The 23,414-nt window shown below is 36.3% G+C and overlaps 2 protein-coding genes and 1 long non-coding RNA gene across 3 annotated transcripts; 1 reads left to right on the top strand and 2 right to left on the bottom strand.

Moving 5' to 3' along the window:
* Positions 1-3,781: 3,781 nt before the first annotated feature.
* On the bottom strand, positions 3,782-11,441 carry crispld1b (cysteine-rich secretory protein LCCL domain containing 1b). The gene is made up of 15 exons (XM_043219197.1): positions 11,281-11,441; positions 10,499-10,805; positions 7,995-8,113; positions 7,757-7,889; positions 7,531-7,646; positions 7,343-7,443; positions 7,017-7,184; positions 6,785-6,845; positions 6,625-6,691; positions 6,337-6,467; positions 6,214-6,257; positions 6,058-6,130; positions 5,897-5,966; positions 4,814-4,947; positions 3,782-4,455 (listed from the first exon to the last, which is right to left on the bottom strand). The coding sequence occupies exons 2-15, from the start codon at positions 10,754-10,756 to the stop codon at positions 4,404-4,406; spliced, it is 1,527 nt and encodes a 508-aa protein (XP_043075132.1). The 5' UTR covers positions 10,757-10,805; positions 11,281-11,441; the 3' UTR covers positions 3,782-4,403.
* An 848-nt stretch (positions 11,442-12,289) lies between these two features.
* Positions 12,290-16,531, bottom strand: pi15b (peptidase inhibitor 15b). The gene is made up of 6 exons (XM_043257000.1): positions 16,428-16,531; positions 15,961-16,254; positions 15,393-15,511; positions 14,995-15,127; positions 14,807-14,922; positions 12,290-14,664 (listed from the first exon to the last, which is right to left on the bottom strand). Exons 2-6 carry the CDS (start codon positions 16,225-16,227, stop codon positions 14,529-14,531), a joined length of 771 nt encoding a protein of 256 aa, XP_043112935.1. The 5' UTR covers positions 16,228-16,254; positions 16,428-16,531; the 3' UTR covers positions 12,290-14,528.
* Positions 15,891-16,524, top strand: LOC122357595. Its single transcript, XR_006252500.1, has 3 exons — positions 15,891-15,983; positions 16,119-16,237; positions 16,396-16,524. It is a non-coding gene; the product is annotated as an uncharacterized LOC122357595 (long non-coding RNA).
* Positions 16,532-23,414: the final 6,883 nt, after the last annotated feature.

Below are 23,414 nucleotides of genomic sequence, written 5' to 3'. Positions count from 1 at the left end.
AGCAAGTGGTGTGGCCTTCAGTTTGAAAGATTTTCAGAAGAATTCCCTCTTTATGCTTGAATGAGAAAACTATTCAATCATAATGACCCGTACTAACTCACCACCCATCAGAAAGGACATCGAAATCTGCAACCAGCATTTTGGAATCATAACATATCTCAGATCAAGTTACAGCCATTTTCCTGTAATTCTGTCCCATACGAGCCCATGCACAATGTCTTATTTTCAGAAATGCACTTACATGTATAGAATGAAAACATCTGGAACCAGATATGACACTTCTGTGGGCTGTGAGCTGGATATTTATGTATATAAGCACGGTTAAATATATTCCATTATCATTATACAAACCAGCAATGCAAAGAAAAGCAAGTTCCTGCTGTAAGTATGTTAGAATAATACTCATTAAAATCTGCTGTGGCGGTGAGCTCTCACACGGCCTCTGCAAGCTCTTATGTGAAGGTACTTATTGTCGACCGCATGTACATCATATACGTCCACTCAAACGAGCAGCTTCTGAGGAATTCATATGAACGTGTGAGTCATTTCTAGAAACTGGCTTACAATGACCAGGCTGTGGATATCAAAAAAGGATTGGTCGCAAATAGACATCCTTACTATTCAGTGCTGTGGTAACCGGATCACAGGTCTGTAGCGAAAGGTTTGTGGGCAGCAAGGGAAAATCCCATGCTAAATATGAATAATAAAATGCAAGTGTTCATAGCCATGTGTAAGATATAGTGCCTTTCGTATCATAACTAAAGGCTGTGCAATGTAAAGAAACAGATGCACACATGGGCAGGTTGCGTGAGATGTCCTCATCCTTGAAAACCAAGAAGAAAATTAGGTAAATGAAAATTCTACCCAGGCTTGGATAAATGTGGTTTGTGAGAACCACAATGTGTTTTCCACTGTGCATTATTAGCTGCTGAGAGTATGACACAATTGAAACTACATTTTGTTACTTAAACAATTTCAGTACTCTATCAGGTAGTCAGCAGGTGCCCACCTATAGCTATCTATTTTTAAGTATGAAGACACATTTAACTGTGAGGAACATATCGCTAACGTTATAAAGACATTTGTAGTTTTTGAAACGTGGTTCCTACACAATAATAGAGTAATGGAACACAATGAAATGCAACATTTTAAAATGAAAATATATATTTTTTCGCTGTTAAAACATTGCAATGTTAAAAAAGGGCTATCATTGGAATAAAATATTCTTAATTAATCTCATGGTTTCTGCCTTTTTAAAATTAAAGATTTTAAATATGAACCATTTTAATTAGTAAATATTTCAATCAAATATATCCTAAATATACCTAATATGTCCTAGGTTTATAGGCGTGCCTATTAGGAACCATGCTGACATTATAGTCTGTTGGGTGCAAATATAAAATATAAAGTCGCACTGTTTTCAGACATTGGATCTAAACCAAGAACACATGAGCATGTGAAACGTGCCTATTCATAGAGTGCAGACATGCTCACTTGGGAGACTTGTCAACACGCTGTTGATGAACACCAGCATGCTGATCATAATTCATTTTGACCATCTAGGTGTCTTGAGTACAGACATCCTTATGAACCACCAGAGATTTTTCTTCATTACAGTTTATAAGTTTCTCCACAACAGATCCATCTCCTGAGCCAATAGTCTGTTCAGAAGGCCTGCATCAAAGGTGCAAAAAGATATAAAATATAACAGTCGTTTGTTTGTTTCTCAGACATTGGTTATCTAAACCAATTTAGAATTACACATGAGCATGTGAACCCTGTCTACCCCCTGTATCCTGCCTGCCTGTCTGTACTCACCATGCCCATTTTCGTGTGCTCTATTCAGAGATCTTGAGAGTGCAGACATGTATTTCCTCGAGATGACACTTGGGAGACTTGTCAACACGCAAATGTTGAAATAAAAGAACACCAGGCACAATACCACTTTGTTTTTGTGTTTGCAGTGATGCATTTGCAGATTCAGTTCTCTTATTCTTATGCCATCTAGGTGATCCAGAGCCTAGCTCAGCCCTTCACCGCATGGTCGAGCCCCAGCCTCTTGAGTACAGACATGTCCTTATCCCTGTTCCTGGGCACCTCCTGTATCCTGAGTTCTCCAACGTCTGCCACACTGGCCTGTGAATTTTGACAGAGCTCTGATGCATGCCTCTTCTCTCTGGAGACTATCATACACATCTGCTCTGGTTCCCCAGCCTTTCCTGGGAAGTTTCTCCACAACAGAGCTTCCATCTCCTGGTAACTGTGATCAAACAAACTAATAACTATCGTTCAGAAGGCCTGCATCAAAGTGTGGCTTCACAAAAGATGGGTTTTTGCTCCACAAAGAGAGATCTTTGACTCTCAATCTGTTAGTTTTCAGTCACCATTATTTTCTACCATCAGACATCTTCCATAACTGGGGGTTACTTGTTGTTATTGTGGCCCAGTAGTGCATGATGCAACAAAAACAAGCCACAACACAATGGAAAAAGGCACAAATTAGTCCTATGTGTTGTGACGTTTTTATTGTTGGGCATTACTGGACCATGAAGCAAAAAGACAACAACATATTTTACTTTTATGTCCGGATACTTTTAAGACTGGAGCCTTATTATCGTATGAATGCAGAATTTTTCACAACACAAAAATACTGTATTTAGCTACTTTTGGTGTACTTACTGTATTAAAACATTTGGTGTTGTGAGATGTTTTCATATTTTGGGAAGTCTCTAATGCTCATTAATGCTGCATTTATTAAAAAGGGAAAATTCAGTTTTCTATTTTAATGTATTTGAAAATGTAAATTATTCCTGTGATTTATTCCTGAATAAATCCTCAAGAAAAAAATTATTATAATTATGACAGTAGAGTTAAAAATATTTGTGCTGCTTAATATTTTTGTGCAAACCATGTCGCAATTTTTCAGAATTCTTTGCTAAATAGAAAGCTCAAAATAGCAGAATTAATTTGGAATATAAATCTCTTCTTACCATAAATGTACTTGCTGTTACTTTTGAACAGTGTAATGCTTCCTTTATAAATAAGAGTATTATTATTACTATTACTTTATTTTCTTACAAATATCCTACTCTCTATGTATATAGAATATCTTATTGACATAGTGTGACCAATGTACTACTATAGTAAAACGTCCTAAAAAGGGTATTTTTATTGAGTGCACATTTAGGTTTTTCAAAAACTTTGCATTTGACGGCTCTATTAACAAGGCAGAAACATACTTGTGATTTTGTGATAAACTGCAAGGGGTTATAAGCCTGGAGGCAATGATCTTGAGAGCCAGAGAGGGCAGACAGGAAATGAGAGAGGTCAAGGTGAGTGACAGAGAGCTCACTACTACCACTCAACCACATCTGTGCCTGACATGGAGGAAATGCACACCAGGAAGTGAGATTGAAATCATCACACACACCAGCATACACACAATGTCCTTCTTTGTCTGTGGTGCCTGTGCACCGCCAGCAAAAGTTGAGTGTTTTCACATGAGGCACGTTGGGTTTTCATTCTTCAAGGTGCAGAGGCTCAGTCTGCGCCTTCCAGAGTTTCGAATTTGAAATAACCTCACAGCTGTGTTTAGCCAACAATCACAGAAGTTCAAATACATAATACATCAAAACTGGACATTGTGATGGGACCACATTAAATACTTCAATGTACTTGCTCTGCAATAAGATACACTCAAGATGTTCATAATCACAGTCACGGCAGGATGTGTAGTAATATTTGTAAGAGAGGAATTATGAGTCTAAATATCTTTATTTTAGATTGCATGAAAATAAATAACACAAAAATGTGTCTCCACTGCTCCTTTTGTGGTACATTTTTCAAATTCTTCTAAAGCAATAATGATTTCCTGGCCTGCCAGGTTGTTACAGTATCAAATTTTGAACATATGCAGCATAATATACTGTAAAGCGCAATACACCAACGAGCAGCTTCTGAACACTGATATAAAAATATGTTTACAAAAATATAAACTAATGTATATGGCCTTTTCTACACGTTCAGACATTAACACTTTTGTGTTTGCATGCACAATTGCCTATTTTGTTATTTTAAGGAAAGCTTTACGTGCTTAAAATAACAAATGTATACGTTTTATAAAAACATACAAGAATGGATGTAATGAATAAAGTTCACTATATTTACAGCACATTATATACATGACATTTACACACAGAGGAAAAAAAAATCATGGAGACTTTGTTTTCTCAGGGCCAGATGGTGTCAAAGTCAATGTCTTTTTTTCCTGTTGAGGAGATTTTTCGTGACAGCACTGGCCTAAAATCCAGCCCAGCAAGACCAGCAAACCAAATGCGTGGTAATTACTGGCTGTTATGTTACCAAGAGCTCTATTTCCTTGCATCTGTCCTTGGACGATGGTTTCAAATGACCGCAAACACTCGGAACGCTTTGCCTCCTGAGGGATTCTGTAGGCTAAATGGAAGAATAATGGACGATATTAATCCAGAACCAGCAGGATAGAGAGATATATGATTTAAATACTAGTGTGACTCATTAATCACCCTTCAGATACTTATGATATCCTCAAAATGCTATGTAATGAAGCAAAACAAAACCAGACTGTGTAGGTGGTCTGGTTTTATTTTGCAGAGGAAAAGCAGAGTTTATAAGATTACCGTTCAGCCACCCACTAAATAAAATGATTACGTTATCCAACCAAGCTCGTATGGAGGGATATTAGATAGTTTGTTCTGAAGGCCAGTTGAAGCTGAGAAGGACGATCAGCTATACAGAAGCAGTAACTGAAAAGCTGACTCAACACACTCAATACCTCTCTGAGGTGATGCCATTTTGGTAGGAGCCCTTGTACTGCTTCCTCTTGTCCACAGGCATTACGTCCAGATAACCTCCCGAGTCACTTCGAATCACCCCTGCATGGATAGCTGCCCTGCATATGCTGGAATTCTGCCCAGTGGGAAAGAATAAAGAAAAATGGGAATGTGTGTGAATAATCAATTATATTTAAGTATCATCTTGGTTTCAGATGATTCTGCTAAAGTTCATTAGGGAAACAAAGAGACAATTTTCGGCATATAATAATAGTATTAAAGCTATAAAAATAATGTTGATAGAGTGAGTTACATTAAGTTGAAGAAGAAAAAATACAAAGCAAATCTCTTTAGAAACTTTAAGGGAGGAACATATTAAATTAGCCATAGTATCTTTTTAGAATAAGAATCTGAAAAGCTAAATACTTAAAAAAAATCTCTATTTGCTCTCCATTTCATCTCATTTTAGGCTAGGCTAGGAGAAATAACTGAGGTAATCTAAAGCCCATAATATCCCGTGTTTTCATTTGTAAGACAGCACTGACAACACTTTAGCATTTTTTCAACTGAACCTATTTTTACTTCAATGTCACGTTTTTTGAACCATGTGTCATGTGTGAGATGATGCTCGAATGGTAAATCTAACATGGTTACACGGAAAAATTATGTAAAAGCAAAAAAATGTAATAAAAAAAAAATGTGTTCTGTGCGAATGGCCCATTAAAGGGATAAAAGGGATACCATAGGTACCTTTTCAAGAACATGTCAGCATGTATTCTAACCCTAACCCTACCAGTCTACTAATCCCCTACTAACACTCACCCACTGGATTGCCACTCTTGTGAATGCACATACGAAAGTTAGAAGAAGCTAGAGATTTCAGTCTGTAAATTTTTCTTACACAAGTGCATTGATTCGCTTTTAACCCCAAGTGGAGCACTTTTTATGATGAAGGATGCACTTTATTGGACTTCTATTGGACTACTGAATATCAATGACCATTCCCTACAGTTATATGGAAGAGCACTTCTGGGCAGATTTTCATTTTTTGGTGAACTATCCCTTTAAATAGCATGAAGACTTACATCTGAATAATAGCGGGTTCCAGTTACTCTGGCATAGCTGTCATACAAGCAATTACGAGGACAATACAACCTAAAAAAATAAAACACATCTTGTTACTGCTGTGCTATTAATGACGAATATACAGCATAGTATTTTACATAATCCATCAAGATCATTTTACCTGGGGCAGTGCCGGACCGGTTTCTTGAAAGGGCAGAATTGTGCCACCGTAGTTTCACAATTAACTGCTTTCACTAGAAGCAATAAAATATTTAATAAATATAATTTTCTGAAACTCAAAGTTTATCTCATCAAATATAATCACATGTGCACTTACCTGGAACATTTGATACGGTGAAGGCATTGGCGCTCTGATTTTTCCTGTGGAATAACGTACAAAATGTGGGAACATTGTTGATCCACATCACGCAGCATCAAAAGTATGGGTTCTGTGACTTACGCCAGAGTCTGAACTCCATTTTTGAAGGACTTTGAGAATCGTTGCCTTCTGCCCACCCTTGTGACATCCAGCCAGCCTCCATCATCATCTATTATTCCAGCATGCAAGCCGCTACCACAGATGCTGGATTGCTGGAAAAACAGCAACATTAATGAGAGAAACCCTGAGCTGACCACAATCCATCCATTGGATATAGCATTTAAATACGTAAATGGAAAAAATCTACTTGTAAATCTGTGCAATGCCACATTGATATAAATAAAACCCAAAGTCAATGCATTTACGTACCATGTCATAATGACCCGATCCAATTACTTTCCCATAGTTGTACAAGCAGCCTGGTGGGCATTCGTACCTGATTCGAAAAATTACCAGACACAAAATCGTTCATAGTAGAATGACCAAATCGCATTTGTTTGTAGCTGATGTGCGATTCCACACATTTTACCTGTTACAAGTAGTTCCTTTGCACTGATCTCGTAATCTAGTATCACATGCTACTTGCTGAGCTGCAAAAAAATAATAGCAAATGTCAATATATAAACAAATGTTTTGTTTGTTAACATTTTAGAAATGTTTCAGAATATAAGAGAACAAACATACAGTATCTATGCAAACATACTTTCTGATGGCACCCAGTAAAGACCAGTAAAGTCAACCAATGAAACGTGTTATCTTACACATCTGAGAAGTATTGATGACTTCGTTCCTCTCGATGTTCTCGTTGGGAGAAGATGTCGGGGTCTCATCTCTGTAGTGGGTGTCATGGCTTCGAACTGGCTCGGGTTCTGGTTCAATATAGTTATTTTCCTCTGTCTCCGGGGTGTAATGATAATGACTGCCATCATCTGAAGTGAGCACGATTTAATTACATTTTTCAAATGATTCAGGACCTACAGCTCTACATATTGTTTTCTTATCTAATTTTGGGAAGTCAAATATATTTTAATCAAATACATCATCATAATAAATTTGTTATATATGGTCTATATATATGGTTTAGTACCTTTATAGCAGAGATTGTTTCTGCAACCGCCACCATAGCTGGGTGGGCAGGCAGAGCAAGGGGTCCCGTGTTTGTATGGTGCATGTCCCCACCAGTTACCTCTGTGAAAAGGATGCCACAAGAAAAAAGCTAATAATAGTGCTTTATTAGAATTATATCGTACTGCAAATAAAGCTTAACATTCTTACGGAGGAGAGTAATTGCAGACCAGGTACACAGCTTTGGCCCAGATCATCCCCCATACATTCATGTTGTAGCACACATTGATGGCACAGCCAATTTTGTTGGATGTGGCCCAAACCAGCTGTGAAAAAAATCATAATATCGCTATAACTATATAGCACATCTCATATAGCAACTGATTGCTTGTATCATTGCAAAATGTAAATTGTTAAAATGTGAATGTGGTTTTACCTGTGTGTAATGTGTGCAGACGGGTCCAGAGCATCTGTAGGGGCAGTGAGGGTTACACTCTTGTGGATAGGGGTAGCTGAAATCTCTCACTTCATCATACCAGGCTTGGACATGAAATGTCGGAGGTCTGTCTCTAAAGACAATCGTATTTAAAGCAAACAGTTAGTGCACTGTATAGGAACTCAGTAAGATGCAATTGTTATTTGATGTGACATCAATACTGTTTGTAATACAGCACCTGCCCCAGTGAGCTCCCAGGTTCTGGCCGATCCGGGTCAGCAGGTGAGACGGTCCATGTTCCCACAGACAAGTGTGTGCCCAGTGCTCAGCGCTCCTCTCCAGTTCAGTGTCCCACACCTGTCACAGCGAAGAGCCACAAACTATATTCACACAGCAGCAGAATACGGTTATCAGTCCTGTATTTGAGTGCCTAATAAAGTTGAGTTCACACACAATTTGTTTTTTTACAAGAGTGACAACCACTTCTAATCAAACTCAAAGATTCAGACTAGTTATGAACCACATATGAAAAACTGGTCATCATTTACTCACCCTCATGTCATTTCAAACCTGAACAACTTTCTTAAATTCAACATAAAATACATTTTGTCCATGCAATGGAAGTCATTGGTTACCAAAACCGCTTTGTTATCAATATTCTTCAAAATATCTTCCTTTCTGTTCAGCAGAAGTGAATTACAGAATGAATTACAGAAAAACACAAAAGCAAATATTTTCAAGGGCAAAAGCACGTCAGAAAAATGTTCTGATAACATTTTTGCCAAATTGTTGAGCCTGGTTCTGCCTACATGTACGTCAATGCATGGTTTATTTCTGTTCAGTAGATTGATACAAATCTACAAGTGGGCTAGTTAGAGTTAAAAACCATAAAGAATTTCTGTTTCACTAAATTGGGACAAAACAAAGATATATTAAAATTCCCATTAGTGCAAACTCTACTGGTTTAAAGTGCATTGTATAAAAGAATAAGCAGTGTACTGTTCCGCACAGGGTTCTGATTATTTCAATACAGAGCGGCTTAATTTAAAATTACATATGCGTCGTTTGCTGCCCTGTGCTAATCTGTTCCATATGTGCAGAGCTGGTACATTCCATTCCATCAGTCCTCAACAAATTCTATTCCTCAACCACCTTGATAACTCCGATCTTTTATCCTGCACAGTAATTAATCGTTAACAAATGTAACTTGACATTTACAATGATGTTAATGCGATTAAATACAGTATATTATGTCACCAACATGTATTTGAAATGCACTTTACCATAAATGTGTATATAATATTGGTCTTTCAGGTGCGTAAAATTGTAGCAAGCTTTCTGCATCTGAGCGGAACATGCATAGAGATGCAAAGCCTGCTGGCATTTTATGTGGCCTTTGAGACCTGTCTTGACATTGTTTATTTGTTGCGATGCCTAATTTGCCGTTACAGCGACCATCTGGGTGCATTCCAAGGGAGATATTCATCCTCTGTGACTCCCTCTACTTCCCTTTCAGAGTAATTACCCAGAGGACTGTGTAGCATGAAGGTATAATGTCTCCTCCTCTACCTGTACCCCACACAAAGACACATTCTGTTAAACTTTGCTGTGGGATACAGGTCTCTGAGATTTGACAGACTCAACACTGAATTGTTCAGAGTCCCAGAGCGCCGCAGATGTTATCAACTCAAAAGTAATTGTCTAAGAAGAATGTTTTGAAACTCTTCTCTTACAGCTGATTGCAAGTGTCAGTCATATAAAATCCTCCATGTGCAGTGCTGAGAAATGCATCGAGTATTTTAGAATTAAAGAAGAACTAATGTGGTGTACGCTGGGCCTAAGACCTAAAGTAAAAGGATGGTCTCTGTCGATTTAGAGCGTTCTATTCTATTCTATTCTTTGATGCCTGAGTCAATATTTGCCATCATTGTTGCCAACTGCAGTGCAGTGGGACGAAGCAGCAGCTATAGATGTTTCTAAGAAGTATCAGGTCATATTTGGCCAGAAAGCAATGAGAGGCCTGGCTGAGCGCCACATACAGTAGGTGAGCCACAGAACGTGGGAAGGAGAAGCTGCATTTTGGCCTCCCTGATGGACCTGATGAACTGTTTGTTGTAGACCACAAACTTGACTGTAGTTCAGTGTGTTCTAGTGCGTTTGTGCAAAGTGCGGTTATGGTGTGGTACCCAATACCGGTTGGCAGAGCCATGTGATACATTTATAAGCCCCCTCATGACCCCACCAATGTATAAATAGCCTTTTAACTCACAATTCAATGGGAAAGTTGTACTTTAGGAGGATTTTACAGGATTTCACATTTTAAAATATATTTTAATGATTCTTTCTGTGCTTCATGCATATGCAGACTGCTTTTAAGTAGGGATGTACAATATATTTATATATTATTGGTTACCGGACAATATCAGTGAATTTTTAATTTATTAGAAATATGGTTCAATATTTAATTTCCAGTTTGTTTTTTTTGCATTTAGATTGCTCATGCTGTCATCTAAAGCTCAATCATTTATAATATTAATAACATTGCGAAATCTCAAAGTATTACATTTTCAAACTTTTTTTTTATAATGCCAGAATGTTTAAATCTAGTTATTAAAAGCAGTTGTTTGCAGGAGAAACCAATCTTGACCCTCAACTTTTGCATCACACTATGGAGAAAATATACTTTTGCTCATGGTTTGATGTTAAGTTAAGAAATGATTCAGTAGAATCATGCGAGCTTACCATGTACTCCATGTTTGAGGCAGGGGGGTACACTTGACCCCTCAGTTTATTATGTAGGTCAAGAATCAGTTGCATATCGCTCTGTGAAATTGCTCTTTTGCCTCTTGACTTGGATTGCCACCACGCCTCATCCTTATCCATGTATTTTTCCAGGATGGCTTCTAAGTGGGTGGCATTGGGAATCACCATGGATGCCACAGTTTGGACAGTCACAAGCAGCAAAAACCCACTAAATAAATCTTCATGTCCACACTTCATGTTTCCACAGCTGTCAGTTACAAAATCCAATGTGGTATCTGTCCTCTGCCTGTGAAATCAAAATAATTGTGATCACATCTTTTATGATTCAAATAAAAAAAAAAAAAAAACTATGCACACAGATGTGCACTTGTAGCCTTTACATTTTTATACAGAATATTTACATAACTTGCACTTGAATGGATGCTCAGACAGATCTTTTCACATCCTGACTGAAAAGTGCAGTTTAAGCATTTTTACAACTGAGCTGATTGTTTTTCACTTGTCAAAGACTTGTGTACGCCTTTTGCCACACACATGCAATATTTCATACGGTCGTGTCCTGCATTAAAAGTGACCACATAAGTCTTTGAAGTCTATAGCATCTTTAGTTATACGAGTAAACCTTAATTCTACCTTTAAAGAAATTACATTGTCTAGACTTGCCATCAAGAGACTTTTAGTAGACATGTTTATAAAATAATAATTGATAAAAATGTTTTTTGGGGTTATTTTTACTGAAAGAATTTTGAGCAGCATTTTACCTTTTGCCGTTCAGCGCGTGGATGTTTATCTCCGGCGTTGATTTGCTGAAATAATTTCGTTGCCGTTTTCTATATCAAATAGGCTACACGTGTCCAGCTGTTTTGATTCTTTGATTCTTGAAGTTTCTTTATGAATGAGTCATCATGAGTCATTGCGCGGCAAAAAAATAAAGTACTTTCAAATGTTTCAATTTGCGAGGCTGCTTTTCTCATTTATAGTGAACTTTTAAGCCACGCCCACAAGCACATCGACACCCCCACAGCACAGGAGTATATATACCGGTGAAAACCCGCATACATACTGGTGCATTTGATTGTGTTTCTACTTTGCATGTCTAGTAAAGTCAACGAAGATTTATGATAGTTTTATTTGTGTGCGTGTGGTTGGTAGACCTCCTACAAAGATGGTAAAATCTTAAATGTTTCACCTTGTAGGGCCTTTTTTTGGTCCCAATTTGTAACTCTTTAATGTATTTTTCTTTCTTTTTTTAAATGTAAAAATCCAGGTTTTCTGTGAAGGTTTACATGATAGAAAAGTATATAGAATAGTCTAGATCTAAATAATATAAAACCTAAATCTATCTATCTATCTATCTATCTATCTATCTATCTATCTATCTATCTATCTAATCTAGAACAATGGACTGTACAGTGTTGAGATGCTGTTACAGACCAAACAAACACTAGATGGCAGCATTGAGCAATTTTTTTAAAGCCGTCGATATATGTATAACAACTTTGCACTCCGTGAACTCTGAATGATCTCCACAAACATGAAATTTGAGGTGAACAACTATATGGCTTTATTCTTGAATTTTTTGAGAATCCTAATTTGTCAGATAATACTTTGGCATTTCTGGCAAAGTCAAGTAATTGTAATCCTGTAACCTTTACAAAGAAAGAGTTCAAATTTACCTTCATATATATATATATATATACTCTATAGTGTACACATCTGTTGAAGAAGTTGCAAAAGAATGGTCATTTCAATGTATCTGTTGGCCTGGAAAGGCCTTCGCTCAGGCCCAGTTAATGTATGCAGTGGTTCTGACCTATATTTTGCTGAGGGAGCTGGGTTGTTATGTTTGTTATTTGGTGGTGGAGAGGAGGAAGGTCTTTCAGTTTCTTTCTGCTTACATCCATTGCCAATATTGATGGTCTGCAAAATTAAAAAAATAAGGGTGTGTTGTTTTTTTCTCTGAGCAAACATACTATTGGTTCACTATTTCTCATATTTCGGCTTAATCAACATACAGAAATGCTGAGAATGTTTTCACCAGATCAGTCTTGCACAGTGATCAGGAATATTTTCAGGTGACTCAAAACCTGAGGCCTGCAGATGTTTGGACAGCTCTGAGTTTTTCATCAGAAACAGAACAGTATATTAGCCATATTTTAAGCTACATGAGGTAAACAAAAAAAAAAAAAAAATGTGCAAAAGACAATCTGGAAAGTGGATGAGAAGCAACACTGCAAAACTGTCCAGGAAAACTGGAACCGTTTAGCTTCATGGACAAACATTTACACAATCAATAAAGGCAGCAGCCTCTGAAAGACAATGAGCAACATGGGCCAGGAAAATCTTAGAAATGTGTTTACAAATGAACTCAGTATTGAATTCGAAGAAATAGTCAGTATATATTTGCAAAAGCAATATTTTAAATGCAATGTCAACCTCATGTAAACTATACCTTGAAAACACACTCACAGGTAGCATGTGTTCAAGAAGACAACAATACCATTATAAACTGTGAATGAAGGACTAATACGTCTCAATATATATAACGTCTCAATGAGCCACAGTTTGGTACAATAGTCTGGCACAAAAAAGTTTATATATATATATATATATATATATATATATATACAATACAAATTTATATGAGATAATACAATTTTTTCATAGTTTAGATGCACCTTTTCTCCTCCAGAGAACTAGCTTTAAAATGAGGATGTGGAGTTGGGGAGAGGTCACAAATCTGAGGTCATGTAAGCGTAACCATAGCAATGTTACTGTTCAGCAAACATTGTACAAAGCAAATCAAATTCAGAATAACAATCCTTGTCATCAAAAAGCACCATGCCATGATAATTTATCATGAACTGCCAATATAGATAAAAGTATCACGCACACAACAACATAGAATATATCTAAACACATAAAAAACTTCAAATGACCAAATAAAAATGCTGAAACTACATTTAACAATACTATTCAAAAAACTTTTTTTGGTACAGAAAATGAACGGACAGCTTTAAAAACTTCCTTGAATGTTTTATGTCTAAGCACCTTGGACAAACCCTGATGAAACTATTTAAAAAAAATAAAGAAACATATGTGTACAAAAAAGTGGAATATAAACAAAGTTATATAGAGTGATCAGCAAAGAGTTGATCTGTGCACCGGAAGAAAATATAATGAATCTATTCGTAAGCATCAATATGATGGCTGATTCTAAAACAGTCATGTTAAGATTGTAATAACATTAGCACCATTTCTGGAATCGACAGTATCACATACAAAAAAGCAGCTATATCTGTTGTACAAAATCAGTATAGATAGGTAAAAAAATGCACTCAATAGCATTAAAGAAACAGTTCACCCAAAAAAATAGCTGGAACCTTCAGGCCATCTGAGATGATAGATGAGTTAGTTTCTTCATCTGAACAGAGAAAATCACTTGATATTATTACTTACCAGTGCGCATCACTCTGCAGTGAATGGGTGCCGTCCAAAGCTGATATAAACATCACAATAATCCACATAATGCACATGACTCAAATCCATTAATTAATGTCTTGGAATATCTAACAGCATCTTGCTAGAAACAAATGCACTGCTTTTAACTTTAAAAAGTGGTTTCTGACAAAAAAATACCCATAATAACGCTTCCTCAAGTGAAAAAATCTCTATCCTCTGCTGCCCTCTTTGATCAAAATTCACTGGAAGTCTTCATTTTCTGTCTAGAACTGCTTTTAGACAGATTTTGCTTGTAAACAATGCTTGTTTGGTGGGTATTTCTTTTCTGATACAGACTGTGATTTTGACTTTTTGACTGGATTACCGTGATGTTTTTATCAGCTGTTTGCGCTCTCATTTTGACGGCACCCATTCACTACAGGGGATCCACTGGTAAGCAAGTGATATAATGCTGCATTTCTCTTTATCTGTTCTGAGAAAGAAACAAACTCTCAAAATCTTTTTTCATTTTCGCGTGAACTATTCCTTTAAACATACGGCAGACAGCTTATTTAAACCAATACATGAAGTTTGAGTTGATGGCAGGGAAGCACATGTTGTTGCTGCATGAACCTCCGTAGCTTGGAGGACAGGCTGAACATGGCACTCCGACTCTGTAAGGTGCCTCACCAATCCAGTTACCCCTGAAAAATAGTACCATGAAGATGAGCATGCATAACACCTTAGTCATGTGCTGACATTATCAGACTGAGAAGGGTACACTTTGTGCTCTTGCTGGGTGTAATATCTGGCTAGGGTTGCATGAAAGATAAAAACATGACTAACTTTGGAGAATAATTGCAGACCAAATATGTTGCCTCCCTCCACACGGCACCCCACACTACCATATTGTAACAGGTTTGGATGGCGCATCCAACTCTGTTTGATGACGCCCACACCATCTGTAACATTCAGAGAGCGTCAGACATTTTATTTGTTGCTTAATCTGAATTATGACTTGCAACGAAACTCACTTGCGTGTAATGTGTGCACATGGGTCCGAAACAGAGCATCGGGCAACGAGGGTTGCAGTCATGTGGGTATGGAAACACATAATCTCTGACCTCATCGTACCAAGGTTTAACCAGCTGAAGAATGGAGAGGTAACTGGCAGGAGCAGAAACAGTTTGGGTGCGATTTAGAAAACGAGAGAGAAAAAAGAAGAAGCATTATCCGCTGGACTGCATCCAAAACGTGAAATTCTGGTCTGGCCCGTTGCCTTGAGTCTTGTTCATTGTTTGTAATTGGATAATGCTGCCAAAGTGACATTTCAAGCTATTAAATAAGCACAAATCTTCTTTATTCTAAGAATAATAAAGATCTGAGAGTCAGCTCTATCAATAGCAAACAACTGTTCACCTGCGAGACTTACTTGCCAGTTCGGACTGAGAGGTTTTGACCCAGATATCGGAGAAGGTAAGGAGGTCCATGTTCCCAAATACACGTGGCTGCCCAAGCTTCTGCTGACCTGGCCAGGCCTTCATCCCAAACCTGAAACAATACAACGATTGTGAGAAGTAAAAATGTAATTATCATTCTATCATTTTTACCTTGCAGAAAATTTACCCATGCATGTCAAATAAAATGGATTTAATTTTTGCACACACACACACACACACACACACACATACACACACACGCTCATACGCTACACATGTCCACATGAGTGTGATGGTTAAATTCTGTGTACATTAAATAAACAATACATTTTCAAATCCAAAGTAAATTTATCTTTAGTACTAAATGGATTGAATCTATTATAGGCTTGTATGATATTTAATTGTCTCCAGCAGGAGGAGCTGTCGAATGATATAAATGCAGTACCGCATGTCAATCTCTAATCATCTTTTTATAGTTTTGCTATTGAGAGGTAAAATGCTGCGTAGCATATCGTTTATTTGGAAAGAAGGTGAGATGAGAGGGATGAGTTGGTCGCTTACCATATACTCCATGTTGGCTGCAGGTGGGAAAACATTCGCTCGCACTTTGTTGTGATAGTCCAGAATAGCTATCATGTCACTTTGAGAAATGTACCGTTTTCGCCTTGATTTGGGCATGGATGCTAATCCTTCTTTTCCCATTTCCGATGTATTGATAGTGATATTGGTTCCGGCGAGCGTTTCGGTCGCGTTTCTGATAATCCAAGCGCTCGCATCACTGGCTATGAATAGAAGCAGCACGTCGGTAAAAAAGTTGATGCTCTTCATCCCTTTTTTGGTAAATAATCGGATTATCTGCAAATGAAATAATAATCATGAATAATTACATCTCAAAAATATATGTTAGTAAGACATAGAACGAAAAACATGATTTAAAAAGGCATAAAAAATATTTTAAACTTTTTTTTTTTTTTTTTTTTTTTTTTTTTTACAAAGGTTCATATACGTTTTCTGCATCACCATCGTACCGTTGAATTGTTCGTATCTGTTTTGAGCGTGCGGTGAAGCAGCAGCTCCGTGAGTCTCAGTTATCCTGATGGAGATCTCTCATCCTGTCCACTGCTGCCTCTGGCTTTTATACTGTGCTGCTGTGATTCAGGAGGCGAGCGCAAGGTGCTACCCGCCGGTTACCTGAACAGGACACCTTCCAGCCAGCGCGCATCTTTGTACACTCATTGTACAGGCTTTTAATAGGAGCAAGGAAGAAAGTCTATCTCCAGTTCATGTCCTAATCAACCTGTGTGGATTTTTGACGAATTTCCACATAACTAAAAAAAAAAAAAAAAAAAGCAAACAAAAAAGAGTATATATTTTTTAATGAATAAAAATTATTTTATCATCTTAATTATAATCAGGCATATTGAATTCAACATGAATGAGAACGAATCTGCAGCTGCTCATATATATATATATATATATATATATATATATATATATATATATATATATATATATATATATATATATATATATATAGCCTATAATGTATACAAGAAGTCATACATGCCATAAAGCATAACCCCGTTATTTGTGAAGTTTAAAAATTTTTTAATGGACATACTTACTTTTCTCAGTGTAGTTAGGTGTAGATTAGGTGTAGAAAGTCAGTGAGATATGGTTTTTGTATTGCACGTGTTTTTTTTTTTTTTTTTCTCAGTCATTACAGATACACTTGTTCAGTGTTTGAATCCAAAGAGCCCATTTGCCAGCATGTGTGTAAAGCCAAGTTAAGAAGCCCTTCAGAGGCATATCGTTTTCTTTGGCAGGTGGAAGCTGAGTAAGAGCAACGTGACGCACATATGACCCCACTCCCCCTTCAACTCTCCTCCCTTCTTCCGCTGAACTGTGAATTTGCAGGTTTTCTTGGAATTGAATGTTACTGCTTATGCATTCTTCGGTCCAGAAGGGAGATGTTTACTGTGTCCAAGTAGTAATTAGCCTAAGTTAGACGTTCAGTTTTTGGGTAAAATTGTATAAAGGAAATGTCTGGCATTATATCAAGCATTTTTTTTTTCATCGGGTCTTCTCGCCAGTGAGCCTAATAGTGGTTATTTTGCTTAAAGAAAAGCCTTTCTAGGGACTTCTAGGGGTGCAGCGCTGAATTCTGTGTGCATTTTTCAGTTTTCTTGTTTTAATAATTTTTTTTTTGTACCTAAACCTGTTGCTAGAGGGCCACTGACCTGCAAAGTTTAGCCTCAATTTTAATTAACCACCTCAAAACCAGCTAATTGAGATCTTCAAGACTTACTAAAAACGTCAAGGCATGTTTGCTGGAACTGGTTGGAGATAAACTCTTCAGGACATTCATCCCTCCAAGAGCAGGATTGGACATCACTATAATAAACCAATAATAATATGAGTGGATTATACATTAAGATGACCTTATTGAGTATCTGTTGTTTTATTATATATAAAGGTTTTTCAAAATCTCTTTTTCAGTGTTGCATAAAGGCATTCCTGTAATGCGTCAGTGTCACCGAACTGTGTAAACAACAAAAAAGTGAATGTTTAGAATAAAAGTAACTGAAAACTGCATCATTTTAAATCACATAGTATGTATGTAAAAAAAAAGAAGTTAAAACAGCATGAAAGAAACCAGATGAATAAGATGAGTGAAGATCTGGAATCTTATGTATTTCCTTTCACCTGTGCACAGTATTTGATTTGTAATGGAGGAACCATTTGGGCTGTTTTCGAGTTTATGTGTACATTTTGCACAGGCCGAGCTTCAGCAGTAGATGTAGCAAATTGATATGAAAATGCAAACTTGCATATTTTGTGTATGTTGGCCTATAGTATTATGCTGATTAAATTAGTATAAATGCTGATTATGAATTCATACTTTATCATTTTACAGCACATACTCAAATTTGGTGGACAAGTACTGTATCTTCAATAACTAAAGCGTAGGAGAAAGAAAGAAAGAAGGTCTACTGCCAAACCATCCATAACCTTGCTGAGCATTTGTGTGCTCCACCCAATGATGTTCTTGCAAACTGGAAGCTCATAGTCAAAGAATAACGACTTTATTACCCTGTGCCCTGTTGAAGAGGTAATACTGTCCCAGTGAAACATCCAAATGACAAACCTGTAATCATAGGACCAGTGCACTCAAGCCAATGGCTTCTTTAAATAACTATTGTTTATATTCCTTAAAACATTTTTGCACAAAACTGCATATATATTCTCCAAGATCTCCAGCAATTAAAAGTCAAAAATTACATGTAGTAATGCTTGCTATGTGCATATGCACTGGACCTATTCATTCAATTTTCATTGTTTTCCACGTCTTATGTGGCCATTCAATCATTCAAAACTACTATTAATATATATAGGTGTGGGCATGCATGTGTAAATGCATTTCAGTCAAATGATTTATCGTGATTCATTTAGTCTTAATATGTAGAACTGAACATTTTTGGCTGAAAAATGAAAAGAAGCATACTATAAAATTGAAATTCACAAACAGGAACATTATGTTCATTCAGCTTCTATTACATGCAGAACCAGGCAGTATTTGTTCATTGCCATCATTAACAGTTCATATAAAGTGACAGTTCTTGTCTGGTCACTTTTTGTTGTCCTTGGAATTTTTTATTTATTTATTTTTTTTTTTCAAATAAAGCACATTGTGAATGAAATGCCTTTCCCAACATACAGTTAAAAGGTTTGGGATCATAGGAAAATGTTTATAAATGAAGTTAATAGGACTGCATTTATTTGCATTTTATTTATTTTAAAAAACTATTATTTTATGAATAATTTCACAATGTTTAATTTTAATATTTTGTACTATGGAATTATTCCTGTGATGGCAAAGCTGAAATCTCAGCAGTCATTAAACCAGTCTTTAGTGTCACATGATCCTTATTGCTATAGATATCACTGTAAAATGCTAATTTGTTGCTCAGGAAAAACATTTCTTAATCTCAGTGTTAAAAAATTGTGATTAGCTTGATATTTCTGTGTAAACTGTAATGCATTTTCAAAAAGAATAGCATTTATGTGAAATACGATTATTTTATGAGATTAATGAAATTACAAAAAAAGTTATTAAAACTAAATAAATACTGTAAACAAATAAAATATTAATGACCCCAAACCGTTTAATGGTAGTGTTCATGTAAAAGTTACATTGACATTACAAGCAGTTAAGAAAACCAATGATGGATGAAAAAGGGATCTTTTGTGACATAAAACAAAAATCCATCTGGATCACAAAATGTTCTTCTATAAAAACATCTGTCACCTGATTGAATATCGTGTGGGATGAATGCTAATAATAAGAACAGAAGTTTGGCGTGCACACATCTGAGGCATTAGTCAGAAACATGTGCTATCATAGAAAGATCATTTGAAATGTACAATTTCATTTATTAAGAAATATTAACTGTAATATAACTGCAACAGTTCCTTGACAAAAATCAAAGATCATCCAAAATGTGTTTGTTTCTTCTGAGAGTTAGGGTGGCCATTTGTTCATGTTACAGAAGATTTGTGAAATAATGCAATGGATCTTTAGAAGATGTGCCAAAACAGTGTCAGAGTCAGTGTTTAACAAAAATACAATATGAAGTCATCTTTTTAACGGGACACATTAAACTAAAGCTCATTTGAACTTTATAATTCATATTAAAATGTATTAATTAAAAATAAAATGCATAAAAAACCATTTGTCTGCACATCACATTTGAATTTGAATTTGAATTCATTAATGATTTTTTGAATAGATTTGCAATCAAAATCAATATAAATACATGGTAGAACTCGTGCTATGACTGTCCAGGCCTAAAATACATGGCTTTACTTCATGCAATATGTAATAGTGCAATGAGTTCTTGCACTCAAAACCTAAACTGTCTGTCCAGGGGAGCTTTCACTGCAATGTAATGTAAAAGGTTTGGGGAAAAAGAACTATGACGGTCCTGACAGCTTGTAATGAAAAACATTTAACATTTGTCAACATGCACTTAGAGAGTGGGTCAGCCATGGCAAGCAATGTTGTGTATCTGATATTTTCTTAATCAAATACATCTCCTTATTCTCTGAGTAGTCTTCTGTTGCAGAATATCAAAACATCTCTGACATCATTTCTTTACTCATTGTTATAATTGGGCTCAGATTAGACTTGAGGATGGCGATTTATGATATGAGGCTAATTCTATTAATAAATCCTTGCTTTCGTTATATTGATATATAAGATTATGTCAGAGTAGGGAAAGAAAAACAGCCATTCTTCCTTGAAGGAAACTTTAAGCGCAACAATCCTCTCAGTGCTCTATAAAAGCACAGGACTACAGCTTGTATACAAAAAAAGTGATTGAGGACCTTGCTTACTATCATGAGTCACTCAACAGAATTTTCTGGAACACAAAGAGAACAAACCTCTGTTTATAGGAAGATCGTATCATCATTGCAATGTAATATGCACTTTTTGCGATTTATGAGCACTGTAATAAAAACAATTGTATTTCAAATGAAGCACACTGATGTCTAACTAGGGTTAAAACTCATGAAGCACTGTTGGGAGATCACCGAAATACATCCTCGGCAGTCTCAATGCCAATATTCATTAGCACTAATATATTTCCTTTAAAAGAGTAACGGTTCGGTGTAGTTGTCTTTTTCATATTTAGTTTCTTACGGTTGAAGCTGGTACAGTGGTGGACCTCAGTATCAGCCGTCATTTGCGACTACCGTGATGCAGCGCAGCATTTTTCTCATCAGGATTTTAACGGCAAATGATTTATAGGATGACTTTAAACTTCCCACCATAGATGAATCTCACAAAACCTACAAAAAAATAATTAAAACCGCATGTGGGAATCTATAATGAAATGAAGAACTCTAAATATAGTGTGGTTTTTATAGCAATAAATGCTTATTTTGTGGCTTGGCAATCTTGTGTTTTTGACAAGATACAGATAATGAAGGTCTAGCAGTGCGGAAAAGGATTTCAGATTTATTTACAGGACATTGCCTGTAAACTCAATGGCGCCGAGTATAATTTGTTAAAGACAGACATACTGACCGTAGGAGAAACAGCATCTGCGCTACTTTCCTTTAAATAGCACATTTTTGTAAAATTATAAATTCCTGAGCACATTGATTCGTGTTGACAAGAATTTGCAAGTGGCTGTCTTTATGAATGAGATATTTAATTATTCTCAAAAACTGAAGTATTTCAGAATTGACAATATGTATAATACAGGTAAAAAAAAAAGTGTACTTTCTTTAGAAATAACTGATGCCCATGAAAGCATGGCAACTGATGCTGAACACAACAAATGTTGAACATCCAGAATGCATAAGCAACTACACATTCTTATTAAACAGAACCTTTTTTAGTGGCCTACTTATTCCTGAAGTATCTCCTGTATGTGACTTTGGACACAGCACCTCAAAGCCTTTATGAGTAAGTCATTGAGTTGTTTACTGAACCAATTTGTTCAAAACACTGATTCGTTCAGAAATAAATGACAAGCGATCGACTTTAGTTGTGTGCCATCGCTGCACTCTTCGACTGCTACGTTCTGAGACAAAATTTGTCACAGCGGCGCAGTGAAGTCCCAATTCAAAGGTTGCTATGAATGTGGCCTCAAAATGCACCCTTCGTTTCCCAGGTCATGAAAGATACAACAGCTGGCTATCCCACATTTTATTATGCACAGGTGATGACAGGATTTGTTTTTATGTGCTCTTTTATATGCAAGTATTGGGTTTCAGTAATCAAATTTATAAATAGGGTTGTGAAACGATTAATGGCATCCAAAATAAAATAAAAATTGTTTACATAATACATATGTGTGTGCAGTGCATGTTTATTAAAGAAATTTATATATGCTAGAATTTATAGATATAAAAATATATATGTTTAAATACATGTAAATATTTACAAAACATATGCTGTATGTGTGTGTGTCTTTATATACACATAATAAATATACACACACACACACATATACAGTATGTAAACAAAATGTTTTATTTTGAATGTAGTTAATCACGATTAATCTTCGGACAACACTATTTCGAACATAAATACACCAATGTACATTAAAAAGACATTCAGGACCAACTGCCTCAGTTAAACAGTGAATGACCATGGACTGACCTTTGGGACAATCCCATCCTAAAAATTATGTTAAAACGAAGAGAAATTGGAACACAAACTGTATTTGGGGCTGTTCTGGCTAGAGCACTGCAGAGTGGAAACCAAAGCACTTTAAATAAATGTGAATTATAGTGTGCAGTGTGGAATAACACACAAACTAATGTTGAATCTTGTAAAATGTCATGTTGCATCAAACGGAATTTTAATGTGGTCTAGACCGAATGGAACAGGAACTGTATTTCTTGCAGTGATTAAAGTGATGGTGCACTGGGCTGGTCAGTTGTCTGGTTTAGACAGGAAGTGGCAATGGCCCACATTTTCGGTGAAGGAGGAACATATGGACACTTGTTACAACACCATATTTCCCCAGAATTAGAATGTCTTTAGCATTGCTTAGGCAGAAAACATTCATACATTAAAAGCATTGTAAATTGATTTGGATCAAAGCCAAATGCGTGAATGTAAATGTCTGAATCTGTCTCCAGAGCCTTCTGATATATCATAACAAATGGTTGCACTGTAGGTATGAATTGCAATGAGAGCATAGTAACTGTATGTGTGTGCGTGCGTAACAATTCTTTCTGCATTCCAACATCTTTTTTTCTTCCTCAATTCACATGTAGGCCAAAAAAGAAAACAGCTTTCAGTACCATATATAGCATTAGGCTATAAAAATAGAACTAACAGATATTCGAACTATTAACGCAGGAGATTATTATTACTTGGCGATATCATCAACTGTTTATAGGAATGCCAGAATATGATGACATGCTAAAAATGAAACTGCGACTAAAATGTATATATTAAATGAGCAATGAAATGTCATTCTCATGTTTAGGAA

Source organism: Puntigrus tetrazona, chromosome 2 (assembly GCF_018831695.1).
Source record: "Puntigrus tetrazona isolate hp1 chromosome 2, ASM1883169v1, whole genome shotgun sequence".
Classification (NCBI taxonomy): Eukaryota; Metazoa; Chordata; class Actinopteri; order Cypriniformes; family Cyprinidae; genus Puntigrus; species Puntigrus tetrazona.
Note: the sequence above shows the minus strand (reverse complement) of the source record. Positions and strands in the feature narration are given on the sequence as shown.

Bases quoted from the DNA above. Each gene is read 5' to 3' on its own strand.
- pi15b (XM_043257000.1), bottom strand. From the start codon at position 16,227: ATGAAGAGCATCAACTTTTTTACCGACGTGCTGCTTCTATTCATAGCC. The intron at 15,128-15,392 runs GTAAGTCTCGCA...TGCTCCTGCCAG, and splicing joins CTCTCAGTCCGAACTGGCAA to TTACCTCTCCATTCTTCAGC. The intron at 14,665-14,806 runs GTTAGTCATGTT...ACTATTTTTCAG, and splicing joins GTCTGCAATTATTCTCCAAA to GGGTAACTGGATTGGTGAGG.
- crispld1b (XM_043219197.1), bottom strand. From the start codon at position 10,756: ATGAAGTGTGGACATGAAGATTTATTTAGTGGGTTTTTGCTGCTTGTG. The intron at 8,114-10,498 runs GTAAGCTCGCAT...TCGCTGTGACAG, and splicing joins CCTCAAACATGGAGTACATG to GTGTGGGACACTGAACTGGA. The intron at 5,967-6,057 runs GTAAAATGATCT...TTATTTTTTTAG, and splicing joins CCGGTCCGGCACTGCCCCAG to GTTGTATTGTCCTCGTAATT.